General features: G+C 40.8%; 1 protein-coding gene across 2 annotated transcripts in view; it reads right to left on the reverse strand.

Moving 5' to 3' along the window:
* LOC121889128 (phosphofurin acidic cluster sorting protein 1) overlaps positions 1–8,141 on the reverse strand; it is a 66,558-nt gene extending 58,417 nt beyond the window's left edge. For both annotated transcript variants that reach the window (XM_042400836.1, XM_042400835.1), the window contains exon 1: positions 7,376–8,141. In XM_042400836.1, coding sequence (XP_042256770.1) covers positions 7,376–7,530 — 155 coding nt within the window. In that variant the 5' untranslated portion in view covers positions 7,531–8,141. The remainder of the gene's footprint in view (positions 1–7,375) is intronic.
* Positions 8,142–13,428: the final 5,287 nt, after the last annotated feature.

Here is a 13,428-nt window from a genome sequence, read left to right on the forward strand (position 1 = left end):
ATGATTCCACAGCAGGGGGGATCACTGCCAGGAGACATATGCAGCGTAGCGCTCAAAAACACACATCAACATTACAGTACCGCAACAAAGGCCTCCTCAGACCACTGCGCTGTTACGGCCCAATTGACCGAAACCTCTACACTGCTGCAGCAGCTCAGGGACAACTCAGCTTTACTACCTATATTCACCTTTTTCTGTTCCTCTGTGAAACACTGTGTGAAACAAATGACCACCAGCCTCTACCTTAGTAACAGGGGGATCTGTTTTTCCCTCCCCTCTCTCTTTGTCAAATAGCCACTCATCACTGGGAGGCTCCTACTTAGCTTCTTGAATACAAATGAGACAATATTTATCAATAATTTCTGGAATTTGTGTTTGGAAAACTGGGGGTCACATTATATTCGAGCACTAGAGAATGTTGTAGTCACATCAGATATTCTTTCTGAATAGTCATTGTAACACCAGCTCCTACAGAGAGTGTTGTATTATGGGTTGTTTATAGCATTAATATTACTAGGCTAACAAGTTTTTTACAAGTCTGTTTATGGTGAGTCTGTTAGAATCGATCATATCTGTAAAGCTGCCAACAATTACTGCTTTTGCTGAAGATCATAATGAGGAGTTGGAAAAAAAAAAAAACAAATTGCCAGAAATAATCAGTCTGACAGAACGTAAATTTGGGATTCACAATGAAGATCAGGGGCAACGTGTAGTCAATTTTTTTGAGGGGCCACAATTTCACTATGCACATATTAATGTTCACACTTTACCAAGTGTTTAACCAGTAATTATCAGTTTTGGCGTCTATGTTTATGATCAAACCGCTCCTATCAGTAACTATCTAGAAGTATACTTGAGTGACACTTTTTAACACTATATTGTATTTAATTGCAATACTGAACAAGAAAATGTTTAACAGCACTGTTGATTATTTAAAGTTAAGTAAATAAAGCTCACAAACATGTAGCTGCTGTTTTTACTGACACCAGTTAGCTCTTGACTCATGTCCATCCCCTGTTTTGCAGGACGCATTTCAGCGCTGCACATTTGTTTTGACAAAAACAATGATTTATCTACTAATAATAGCAAAGGCCAACAAGCTAACACTAATGTTAATTACTTGTAGGTTATAGTTAAAACCACTCATGCTTAAGTCACTTTAAAAATGTAAATTCTGAAGCTTCAAGTCATTGACAAATTCATTGGAGTCATACTGTTTTATGCCGTGAGCTGAGATTGATTATTCATATCTCAAACTGCGGTTAATTAACAGAGAAGGGGGAGGAGGGTGGGGCGTCTCTGTGTAGCAGGCAAATTAAAATATGAATAAAAATATAGAGAAAAGCTACCTTTGTTGTGCGTCCGTACAATCAGGGTCGTCTTTTAGTCAAGCCATTTTAGACCTTGTTTGTGCAGGAGCCAAAGCAACCAGACTGTGTGTATTTCAATCCGCAGTTCAGCCAATATTGGTTATGTAAAGTCCGATATCAATACTGATATTTTTCTTTTTAAGTGGCCTCCAAACTGACACTGTTACCCTGTGAGTTTTATTCTTAGGAAGGTCTCTGAACAGAGCATTTATACCACTACTGGGCATTACAGCACTGGAGGGCATACCAGTGAAATTCTTTTAGTGGGTTAGAGGCTTTTTTAAAGCTGGGTGAGAGGTTTCACTGCAGGTTTTTTAACAAGCCTGCCAACCTTCAAGCTGTTGGGAAAAACATGAAAATATTTTTACTGAGCTGGTTGGTTGTTGCAGCTAAATAATAATAATAATACTAAGAGTAACGCTGGTAAAAATACATTCCCGAGTCTTTGCAAAGCTACCGGATAAACAGATCGTTAAAGTCAATCAAGGTCATGTGTTTAATAATCTCTCCTTGAGGCTTGAAATTGGATGGTTATTATCAGAAATAGTAAACAGTCATGGAAAGTCAGGGTGAGGAGGAGGAGGAGGAGGAGGAGGAGGAGGAGGGGCACTCTATCTCCCATCATCTCCGATAGGCGAACCGAGTTGCAGCGGAAACTTCAGACCTCTCGGCCACTCAGCTGTGCGGAAGAGTGAGCAGTGCCAAGGCAAGTGGCAAAGCCAAAGCTTCTTAATGAACACTACTACCCCATATATATGTGTGTGTGTGTGTGTGTGTGTGTGTATGCAATAGCCTGTTGGCGCTCTCTCCGTTTCTTTCCAGCAGCCGGGTTCAGGGGGCAGGGTGGATAACGTAACGCTGACACTCAAGGAACGGCGAGTGTCGTCCCTCTATTGTGTCGCACGCCAATTATAGTAAACCAGTCGAACAAACGCACGATGTATAATTCAGAGCATCCTGCAGGTTCTGCGCTGCGCTTCTTCATGCCAACAGTATTCATTACCAGGCCAGCAGATAAAAGCATTTATTTTTAATGCAATGACCCTGCTGTTTCTTTTTAACTTTTAAAAAGGTCCAGAATCAGTAGGATGTAGTGGCATCTAACAGAACGGACTTGACAGAAATGTAATATAATATTCATAAGTATGTTTTCATTAGTGTATAATCACCTGAAAATAAGAACCATTGTGTTTTCATTACCTTAGAGTGAGCCCTTTATATCTACATAGGGACAAACCAAACACTGGCTCTTTCTGGTTTCGTTCGCAAGTTTCGCGGCCAATGTGGTAGGTTTTTACCCTTAAGTTGATGCTCTTTTCGGGATTGTAAAAAGAGCTCGAGAGTAGAACTGGCCGTAAATTCCTTGATGACCAACATTTCAAAACAACTAAAAACTGACATAATACACATTCTTCTTCTGCTTTGTGTAACAGACGAGACTAAAAATGAAGATTACTATAAATGTGCTTGTTTTGGCGAATCGAAATGTGTCTTTGATTGTGGTTCATAACATTTTTTGGTAACTGAACATTTAAAACAAAGGAACCACAACCTACAACCTCCCCAGAGACGGAGTGGTGAGCTGTTCAACCAAAGAAAGGAAGTAAAAGGTTTCACTTTTCAGGGTTGTTTCTTTGGTTACAAAAAGGAGATTCAGTGTTTCAGTAACAATAAAAGTGCTAAAATTAGAGAAAATATCTGTATTTATGTGTTTAAAACCTCTTATTTTGGCCTCTGAAGTGATCCTATAACCCCCCTGGGTTAACTGATTTATAAGATCAAACATATGAAGTTGCAGTGAGGTAGTATGGGCAACAGCTCATGAAATCTAAATTGTTAAAAGTAAACATCTTGGGAAAAAATCTTATGTGGTTTATTGCAGATAGTGAGATGATAAAAATCACAACCACTCTCATATCAGTAGGGTAAATATGAAGCTGAAGCCAGCAGGAAATTAGCTTATCTTAGCATAAAGTGTTGAACCAGGGGGGGGAAATTGCTAGGCTGGCTCTGTCAAAAGTCAAAGTTCAAAATGTGTAGTTTTACAGGGAGTAGCTTACACTTACACTTTTTATGCTAAGCTAAGCTCCACACTTAACACACAGACATGAGAGTGCTATCAATCTTCTTGTCTAACTCTTGGAAAGAATGTTAATACGTGTATTTCCCAAAATGTCAAACTATTCCTTTAAGTAAAGTTGTTTGCTCCTTAAAAAGGGATCCCCACTCTTAAAAACACATCCATTAGTCCAGTGGTTCCCAACCTAAATGTCCAGAATCCAAAAGGTGTCGGGGTCATGAGATAATTAACAGGGCAGGAAGACAGAAAACACACATTTATGCTCCATAAAATTGGGTTTATTTTCCAGATTTTGCTTTTTGCATGTTAATTAATAAGGCAAGTATTATAAAATAAAATGAAAATAAAAGATTTTAAGGGGTCACTAGCCAAAGAGGTTGGGAACCACTACATTAGATGCATCCTCAAACTGGAGCACATCACACATGAAGCTTGTTTCCTTTTCTGTTATAGTTTTATCCAGTTTTCCAAATTCCTACCTACAGACCTGTTGTTCTTCTGGGAAAAGCCCCAACTCGCTAATGGCTCGACAACAGGTGCAGCGGAGAAGCAAGAGAGGAAAGCACCTGCATTCATCTCCAGCTCTCCGAAGTCACGGGACTTTCCTCTCAGCTCGGCGAGAAGGCCTTCTTTAATAATGCAAACCAAAAAGGAGCTCCGCGACAGGGGCCCATTCCTGGAATACCTGATGCCGACTAGCTGCGCAAGGAGGCCTAAACTTGGCCGGACGCTGGAATCCAAACCATTTCTGGTGTGAACGCTGGCAGGCGGCGTCGACATTCCACCTGACAGCGACACGTTAACACACCTGAGAACAGCTCATCTTTAGACACTACAGGCCTCTATGTGCGTAAGTTGAATCATCAAGCACGGAAGAGCGGCGACTGTGCTCGTCAGTGGGATTATTTGGCTGCTGAAAATGAACGCTTCGCCCCCCGAGGTGAGGCACAGGAACTAATGAACCGAGCAGCGGAGAGGATAGTGCCAAGCACCCGTTCTGTGTGTGTGTGTGTGTGTGTGTTGATGACACTGCAGAACCAAGAAGAGACAACTAGGAGAAGAGAGGAATCACCCGCTACTCTGCACTGAAAGAGCTGGTCTGGAGCCAGTGAAATGATTTATTATTCTCCAGTAAAGAATAGAATAGAAGGTCAGGAAGGCTGAACACGGCGATGACCTCAGAGGCACCCGCGCTGTGTTGATGGATAGGAGGAAGGGTGGGGTGGATTTCAGATGACTGTGCTTCTGTGTCTTTCAAAAACAAATACTTCGGGGGTATCCTGGTTGTGCATACTTGTGGACAAATACGGTGTACTTGAAGAATTTGACTCACGACTGCCTAAACAAGTGATATCATCTCTTAAACTCAAATATTTCCTGTTGATCTTCACTGAATGCTACAAAAAAAAAAGGCAACAAAGCAACAGTGTGTTTTTTTTTACAGATGAGGATTTTTAGAGTGGGCAGCTGAGTACATGTTTGTGTCTTCTAGGGTGAAACCAACTCACAGTGCTGCGTAAACAACATACAAAGTGGCATTTTGGGTAGACAGGAAGAGGTTAGAGCAACAACACCTCAGCTAGAGAGAGAGAGGGGGGGGGAAGTTTGCAGTCCTTCTTGCAGCAAGAAAGATTAAGCAACAAGAAAGTCAACAAGAGGCAAATACGCAGCCGACTGCAAAACATACTGTTAAGAGAAGTTTCCCCCCCCCCCCACACACATCTTCAGTCCATTGTAGATGCAGGTTCCTCTGGGAGACTGTACCACAGATTATGTGGCAGCACCATTCCTTAAGACTTTCCTGCTGCCTGTGTCTGCGAGAAATCATATTTAAATGTAGATGACAGAGCCACCGCTTCTCCTCCCATCTCCCAGTCTCATCCTCTGTTTCTCTACATCCTCAGCCCCCCCTTCTCCTTCTTTTTTTTTTTTTTCTGGCTCTGCGAGTCTCTCTCTCTCCGTTACTGCAACTGCAGTGAAATCGAAGATATTTGACGGACCGTGACGGCCGCTGAAAAAAAAAAAACACCACAGTCACATTTCCGAGCACGACGCCAAAATATTCAAAAGTCGGCTGCGGATATTAGCGCGCAAAACACAAAGACGGTAATAATCTGTACCTCAAAGAAAGGTTTAGAGAAAATATATTTCAAATGTAGGCTAACAATGGATGTATAATTCATGTGAGACGTTCCAAAATACAGATCCAAGACTATATCGTGTGTTCACAGATGCATGGCACACACACACATCCCAAGACACACACGTTGCCAAAATGCTAAGAAGCAAAACACACTCTTGAGGCTTTGCTTCTAACCCAGTAAAGCCCTGAAGAATTTGAGAAAGTAGCATTAAGATGTCAGCATTTGAGCTTTGTGTGCTGCATTTAACCAGCATGCTTTATTCCCACTAATTGCTGTCAGTAACATAAACATCTGGGCTCATCTGGTAGGATATAGTTCAGTCAGTACTGTGCTGACCAGAAGACAAAATACACTTTAAAAAGGTAAACTTTACACTTCATGTAATTGCGTAGCTGCAGATCTACAAGCTAAGTTGAACCAGTGTGAGCTAACATATAATCTCCAACGGTATTATCTCACTATTTTCTTGTTTCCATGAAACTTAGATAAGTCTGAGACTTCTTACAACGCTGCGTGCCGTGAGGAAATGCTTTTATCAGCGGAAGAAGATAAAAAATAAATCAATGCTGCAAAGAAAACAACTTAAGGTTTTCTTTTCCTTCTTGACATTCCTGTATACAGTTTGATTTATTGTAAAAAAAAAAAAAAAAAAATCCACTGTATCCACTCTCACACTGTATATGCTTAGCCGGGGCTGTGAATCACATGAGCGGCACTTCAGTCACGGCTCCTGTTAACCTTTGACCTTGACTCTAACTCATGATCACGGTTATTATTACATCATAAATACAAGAGGTGAGACTTCAGGTGCAGCGTGTATACATACATACATATATATAGAAAGACATAAAGACGTCACATCAGGTATTTTCATGCAGATGCCGCTGTCGTAGGTCGAACAAGCAAGTGCATCTGCTTCTGTCAGCGGCATGACGTGCATGCCACATTCAAGCTCTACTGCTGGAGAGCTGGATCCCTTCACAGACTGGCGGTTGAGTCAGAAAAAAAAAAACATGCCTACTTGCATATGTTTGTTTGGAGGATAAGGCGTCTCACCTGCTGTGACCTTGCTGCAATGGCCACACGAATGTACACAACAACTTTCATTGCATCATAGCCTGCAATTATCAACACGTTAAGGGAAAAAAATGTGATAACATTTCTGCCTATAGAGTCACTTAAAACATCTATCCTGCATTCCTCTTTCTCCACAAACCAGTATATCACAGCACATGATGTTACAGCTGTACCATATATGGATACAAAATACCCTTCTAGTGACGGTCTGCCACCCGTGGCTTCATGAGTCTTTGTGTCTGCATCGATCCTGTGGGCAACAACTGAGGCTATCACCTGGGAAAAAGGCTGCAGCTGCCCCGACACAAACACTTTTATTAGGATAAAAGACAACCAGGGGGCATGTGTGTTTGTTCTATCTGTGCCATTATGGTTGTTAAAGCTACTGGGTTAATGGTTATTTGAACTGGTGGTGGTCAACTCATAACAAGGGGTCCAATTAGAGGTAGATCACAGGTAAATGTGCCACATATGAGAAAGGGAAGAACAATTATCCTTAACACGTATCAACACTGCATTAACAGCAGTAATCCAATATATGAAGTGTTAATCTTTCCAACTGGGCACCCTTAGGTGTCTGTCTATTTGAAATCCCCCCCAGTGTAAACACACGGACTAGGTCATTCCCCATTTTTTTTACAACCACCCCAAAAATGATAAGTCATGCTCGGCTTTTCGCCTCCCTCCGTGCTCCCCTCACGTACCTCGGCACACAGCTGGGTGAGGAGCGGTCCACCTCCCAGGTAGCGTACAGGTTCATGTGGACCGGCCGGTTGGAGGTGATGCTGACCGGCTTGGAGGGCTGCATGTGCGGCGAAGGGACGCCCCCAGTCCGCGGGAGCCCTCCTCGCTCCGACATCCTGGAGGCTGAAAATGGGCTTTCACACGGAGCTAATGGGAGCAGGAATACCCGTAGTAGCCTTGCTTCTCCGTTGGTGTATGTGTGTTTTGTCCTGTTTTTTGGTGGTAGTGGTGGTTTTGGTGGTGTCGGTCCTCCTCCTCCTCCGTTGCTTTATGTTTTTTCAGGATCCTGGTGTGGTGCAAATGCGTAAAAAACGCTCCCGTCTAGCTTACAATGCAAGCGGAAAGTTGATCCGTTTTTTCTTTCTGCTTAATCGCCGCCTGATAGTGAAAACATTGCAGTCGTCGGGAGGGTTTGTACCCGAAAGCCAGGCAGCTAATCCCCGCGTCTCTCTCTCTCTCTCTGTCTCTCTCTCCCTCTCTCCCTCACTCTCTACGTCCCTGCGTCTCAACTTCGTGTCGGCTCGGTTTGTGTGTGTGTTGGTGTTTATCGGTGCAGGAAGCGGAAATTTCTCTCGGCGAAGTCGCACAATGAGCAGAAACCAGCCAGCTACGCCTCTAGAGGACGTCAGGCGACTCCTGAGCACGAGCGCGACACACAGGGGCTGGCCAATAGCACGCGGAGGTTATGTTTCTGTATTGTTTTAAACATGTGAAATCTCTTATTATTAATTTTAACAGACACACTACAACATAGACGGTATATTGCTATGGTTTCTGTGTTTTTGTGATATTCTAGAATTGTTTTTATTTTATTTTTTTATTTTTTTTTTTTAGAAATCAATCAATCAACCAATCAAGTTAATTTGCCACATGTAATCCTATAAACTGTTCATTAAAAAGTTATGCATTAAAAAGAGTTTAAATAGAACAGAAATAGTACATAAATATACGTGTAAGATTGGAGGACAGTCTTTACCACTGTCACCTTGATGATGAAAATTTAAAAAGAAAGTTATTATTATTTAATTTATTTGTTTTACATTATAATATAGTACTATGGAGTAATATAATTGTATAGTATGCTGTAGTCATGGCCGGATTGACCTGCTAGAGGGGCCAAAGGGCAAAAAACTGAGCTCCTGGGCCCCCTATCTTCCCATGCTCCCTCATCTCACTGTGTAGTGTGTAACTTTCTGTATTTTTCTGGAATAATACAGTACAAGTTTGCCATGTGATAAAATGATTAAAGGGGGCATGTCATGCACATTTCCAGGTCTATATTTATATTCTGGGGCACTACTGGAATATCTTTGCATGGTTTCCAGTTCAAAAAAACTCCCTATTTATCTTATGCTGGCACTTTACGCAGCCCCTCAGGTCAGCCTCTTTCTGAAACAGGCCGTTTTAGCTCCTGTCTCTTTAAGGCCCACTCTGCTCTGATTGGCTCAGGAGTAGTAAGATTTCTCGTTCTTTACTCAAAATGGAAACTTCTCCAATACATCTGTACATGTTCAAGCCGAAAGTGGATCTGAAATATGTGAGTGGACAAAGTGACCGACCTGTGGAACGACCTTAGCAACAAAGGCTATGTAACGGACAATCGTTTGTGGGCATGCGTGAACAATCTGATGTCATCACGAGGAGGAAGTAGTTGTGTCTGGACAGACAGTGTTAATAACAAGGATAATAACAAAAAGACAGTAAGACTATCTTTTTTGGCACTAAAAATACAGTAACTTTGAAATAAATTGATTTTACTTGACTAATTTGGACAGCTGATGTCACATATTAGCTTCAAATAAACTTTTAAATACATTTTTGCACAGAAGGAGGCTTGTGGATTTTGTCCCCCATCACTTACATTTAATATGCATTATAAAGGGATCTTCTCATAGCCGGTATGAACACAAGGAAAGATTGGAACAAAAACATGTGTCAGTGTTCATTTGGGCACCTGACTGTTGTTTTAGGACAGACTCGACAAAACTGTGAGCGGTATCCTTTAATCACAAACCAATGTGGGATGAGGTACTTACGAGCACAATAGCTGAGGTGAAGGTTAAGAGTTGTTTTCAAGACAGCATACAGGTGTGGTCAGAAAAATCAAATAGATGAATAGCACACAGTGAAATAACACATTTTCCTCCTTATGGCATTGATTTAAGCCACAGATAAACCGAGCATGGAGCCAATATTTACCCATTATTCACTGGTTTCCCCTCACGCCACCTTTGTGTGAGAGAGTATTGAATTTGTAATACAGGAGTATTAAAGCAAGGTCTCTCATACAGGAAAGAAAATCCAGATTCTGTTGGTTTACTGGGGATCGGTGTTTGAATTGTTTAATTTTAGGCTCATGTTGCACATTGAATGGAGTCTCAGGTGTTGCTGAAATTATTCTCATTAGTCATACACACATACAAGCTCTCTTTCTCACACACAAACACTTTCTTTATGGCCGTTGTGACCGTACAAAGGTGTAAAACCGGTTACAGTGAATTCAGCCCGCTTTCATGTCATAGTTTGAACTTGCTGAGTCTTTACCTGAACTGTCATACATGATAAAAAATAATAAGTGGGAAAACTTTTAATGCTCAGGAAAGATTTTTATTACTGAAAAATCTAAAAATGTAGTATGCGTTGTCTTAGGTGACCCTGTTTCAAGCTTTAATTTGTGTGCAAATGAGATCTATTAAAAAAAAACACATAAATACTTTTCTGACATGTATTTGTCCGCTTTTGTTTACTTATAATCACTGACTGGAGGCCCTTTTTTTCTCTCTCTCTGCTGAAACAAACACCAAGCTGCGGCTCTCTCCTAAGGGTTTGCCAGCCAGTCAACGTTGCATGAAGCAGGTGCGGTGTTTACACCCTCAGGTGACAAAGGCACTGTCATGATTACAATCTCTGAATATGAATCAGAATGTGACCCAATCGCTCCGCCGACGTCACAGGCACAGCTGGCCCCCATCAGCCTGACGTTTCTCTATAGGCAGATTATCCTGGCTGCGATCGGGCTGGAGATGTCTGTGGACGGTTTTCAAACGTGTGCTCATAACTGGGGGCTTCTTTTAGCATATTGTATTCTTTAGTATGCTACATTCAGGGGGTGTTGGAAGTTTCACAATTCAATAAATGATAAAAATGACAGGAGATTGTTGCAGAGATGAAAGTTTAGGAGTTGAGGAGCGTGCCGTTCATGTCAGTAACAACTGGAAATGATGCACCAGAAGGCAACAGCTCTCTTTAACTTTTGTCATGCATATTTGTTTATAATAAATCAACCAGCTACACTATTTCCTATGCTCTGATTCTTGCACAAAATAGCTTGATTTTCGGAGCAAAACATTGCAAGTTGCATGCAAGACGTCCAATCTTAAAAGTAGTAGGAGCTTACAAGAGCAGCGTTGTCTATAATTAATGGTAAAAGAGATATATTTACATTTGTGCATGTGATACTGATCAAATGATAATTATTGTTTCAAGTACTATTTTGATCTTTAGTAAGGAGTACTTTTGGTATTATGTGCAACTAAAAGATATTCAGTGTTTACATTTACAAAAGCTTAGGAGGAGCATCTTAAGGGACATTTACTGTAAATATAATTATGTTTATGTAAAAGGCCATTTGATAAACTAGCTTGTGGGGCACATGAGTGTCAGTTTAATCACAGTAAGGCTCTACATACTGGTATGGGGTGGTCAGACTGTCCTATCAACCTGTAAATTACTGGTTTAAACATGACATGTCCTTCTGAAGACACCGTCTTGCTCGCTAATTCTCATCCTAGTAAAGGATAACAAAGCGCCACAAAGGACCCAAGAGGAGAGTTTGCTTTTCATTCCAAGCAGACTAAACAATAGATGATATCAACGCTCAGCTCTTCCGCTCAGTAAAATCAAACTGGCTCGCTGACGAAACTGGAATTAAGACCACGCAGACTCTCCGCCGGGCTGCCTGTCTCTGGTCTGGATAATCAGCCAAATGACTTAAAGGCAGTGCAGCCCCCCCCACCCACCCTGCTCTTTTTAACACGCTTCTCTCACCAGCTCCTGCCATTGATAAAGAGATTAGAATCAAGCAGATTAACACATGGTCACGAGATAATCCTGGGTTACTTTTTACACAGTGGCCCAAATCTGCCAGGTCATCAAGTGACACTGCACAATCTCCAAATCCAATGTCAAAGTCAATTAAGTTTATACCATCTCTTATGCAACACAACTCCTATACACAGAGATCTACTACAGCTACTGACACACATTTGCACACAAATACATACTGACACACAAGTATTTGCATATTGCAATAGAATAATTTCAGATTATCTGACATTATGCCTCTGATTTACCCAACTGAATTACACAAATATATACTAGGGCTGCAAATAACGAATATTTTTCATTACTGATTAATCTGCCAATTATTTTCTCAACTTATCAATGAAGTATTTGGTCTATAAAATGTCAGAAAATAATGAAAAATGCATATTATAACTTCCAAAAGCCTACGATTATGTGTTCAAATTGCTTGTTTTGTCCAACCAACAGTCCAAAACCCAAAGATACTCAGTTCACAACTATACATGACAAAGAAAAGCATCAAAGCTACTGTAGAACCAAGGATTGACAAAATAATTTGCAGATGAATTTACTATCAGTTCAACTAATTGTTTCAGCTCTAATACAGTAGTTTATATCACTGGTGTATTGAGCTTTTCACTATATGTTCCTGTTGAGAAATGACTTCCTCAATGAGGAGTTTTTGAATGTTGATTGCAGGATTAAACTATTCCTGCTCACAACGGTGTAACTTTAAGTCTTCATGTTTTCTCCTATTAATAAAAATGAAGCAGATACACGCTGCGTGCTCTACATTATAAGCAGTACATGTTGTTGTTTTGTTTTTAAGACAGTACAAGCCCTCTGATCTGAACAGGCTGTCGCTCCCAGCATGTGTGTGTGTGTGTGTTAGTGACCAAGTCAGCATGGGGCTTTTGCAGGTATTTAGGTCACTGTGCTTCCTTCAGGTGACATCAGAGTCCTCTACTGGCCTCTAGCTGTAGAAAGGAAGACTGCAGCTTGTTGTTTCAACCAACAGGCGAGGAGACGGCATGTTGGTGAGAATTACTGACTTATTCCTTAAAAGCTTGAGGCGTTAACCCCTAAAAGTCTCTCATGCATGTGCTCCTCTGGCATCCTGATACAAGCAGGGAGGGGAGCGTTACCACGGTAACCAGCCTGACGATGACCTCAGAAAAACTGCTCATCTCCTCAGTTTATTAAAATATATTTCCAATAATTCCCTATATTTTGATACTCATACGTTAATCATTAAATTAGATCCTTCAATTTGGTTGTTTAAATAAGTATCTTTTGTTAAATGTTCATGATGGTGTGTCTCTCTTCTGTTGTGGCTACTTGAGCCAAATCATAACAATATACATTCAACATGAGGGACGAAAGTGAGTTAGTGGAGACTTTTCACTAAAAAAAAATAAACATAAAAGATGTTTTGGCCAGGATTTTAGAGCCTCATTTGAGAAATTGTGATCTAGCTGCAGACAAATCCCTGCAAAATGTTCTGGGCAATTAAAAAAAACAGGTGAATGAATGAATGAAAATGAAAAACAAATAAACAAAAAAAGACAATTTCTATTATATTTGCAAGTCTGATCTCCCTACAAGTGTTACTTCAAAGCCTCATCTACACTGCCAGGTATAAATCTTTTATTTGAATTAATTAATAAAATGTGTTTTTGTGTGTAAGAATACATTAAAGTCATTAAATCCCACAATTTACCAAAATGTTATACTTCAGTGACCTCAGTGGTGCCAGTAAATGCATGCAGTGAGCTTTTTTTTTTTTTTGTCCTCTTTTCAGTCTATAGTCAGTCTGCATGTGACTGGATCAGCTGACTCAAACTTGGCAAATGCTTTGCATTTTACAACCAGCATGTGATTATCTGTAACGCAAGTGAACACTCAACTTCCCCACAAAGTGAAACAGAAT

This window comes from Thunnus maccoyii, chromosome 22 (genome assembly GCF_910596095.1).
Source record: "Thunnus maccoyii chromosome 22, fThuMac1.1, whole genome shotgun sequence".
Classification (NCBI taxonomy): domain Eukaryota; kingdom Metazoa; phylum Chordata; class Actinopteri; order Scombriformes; family Scombridae; genus Thunnus; species Thunnus maccoyii.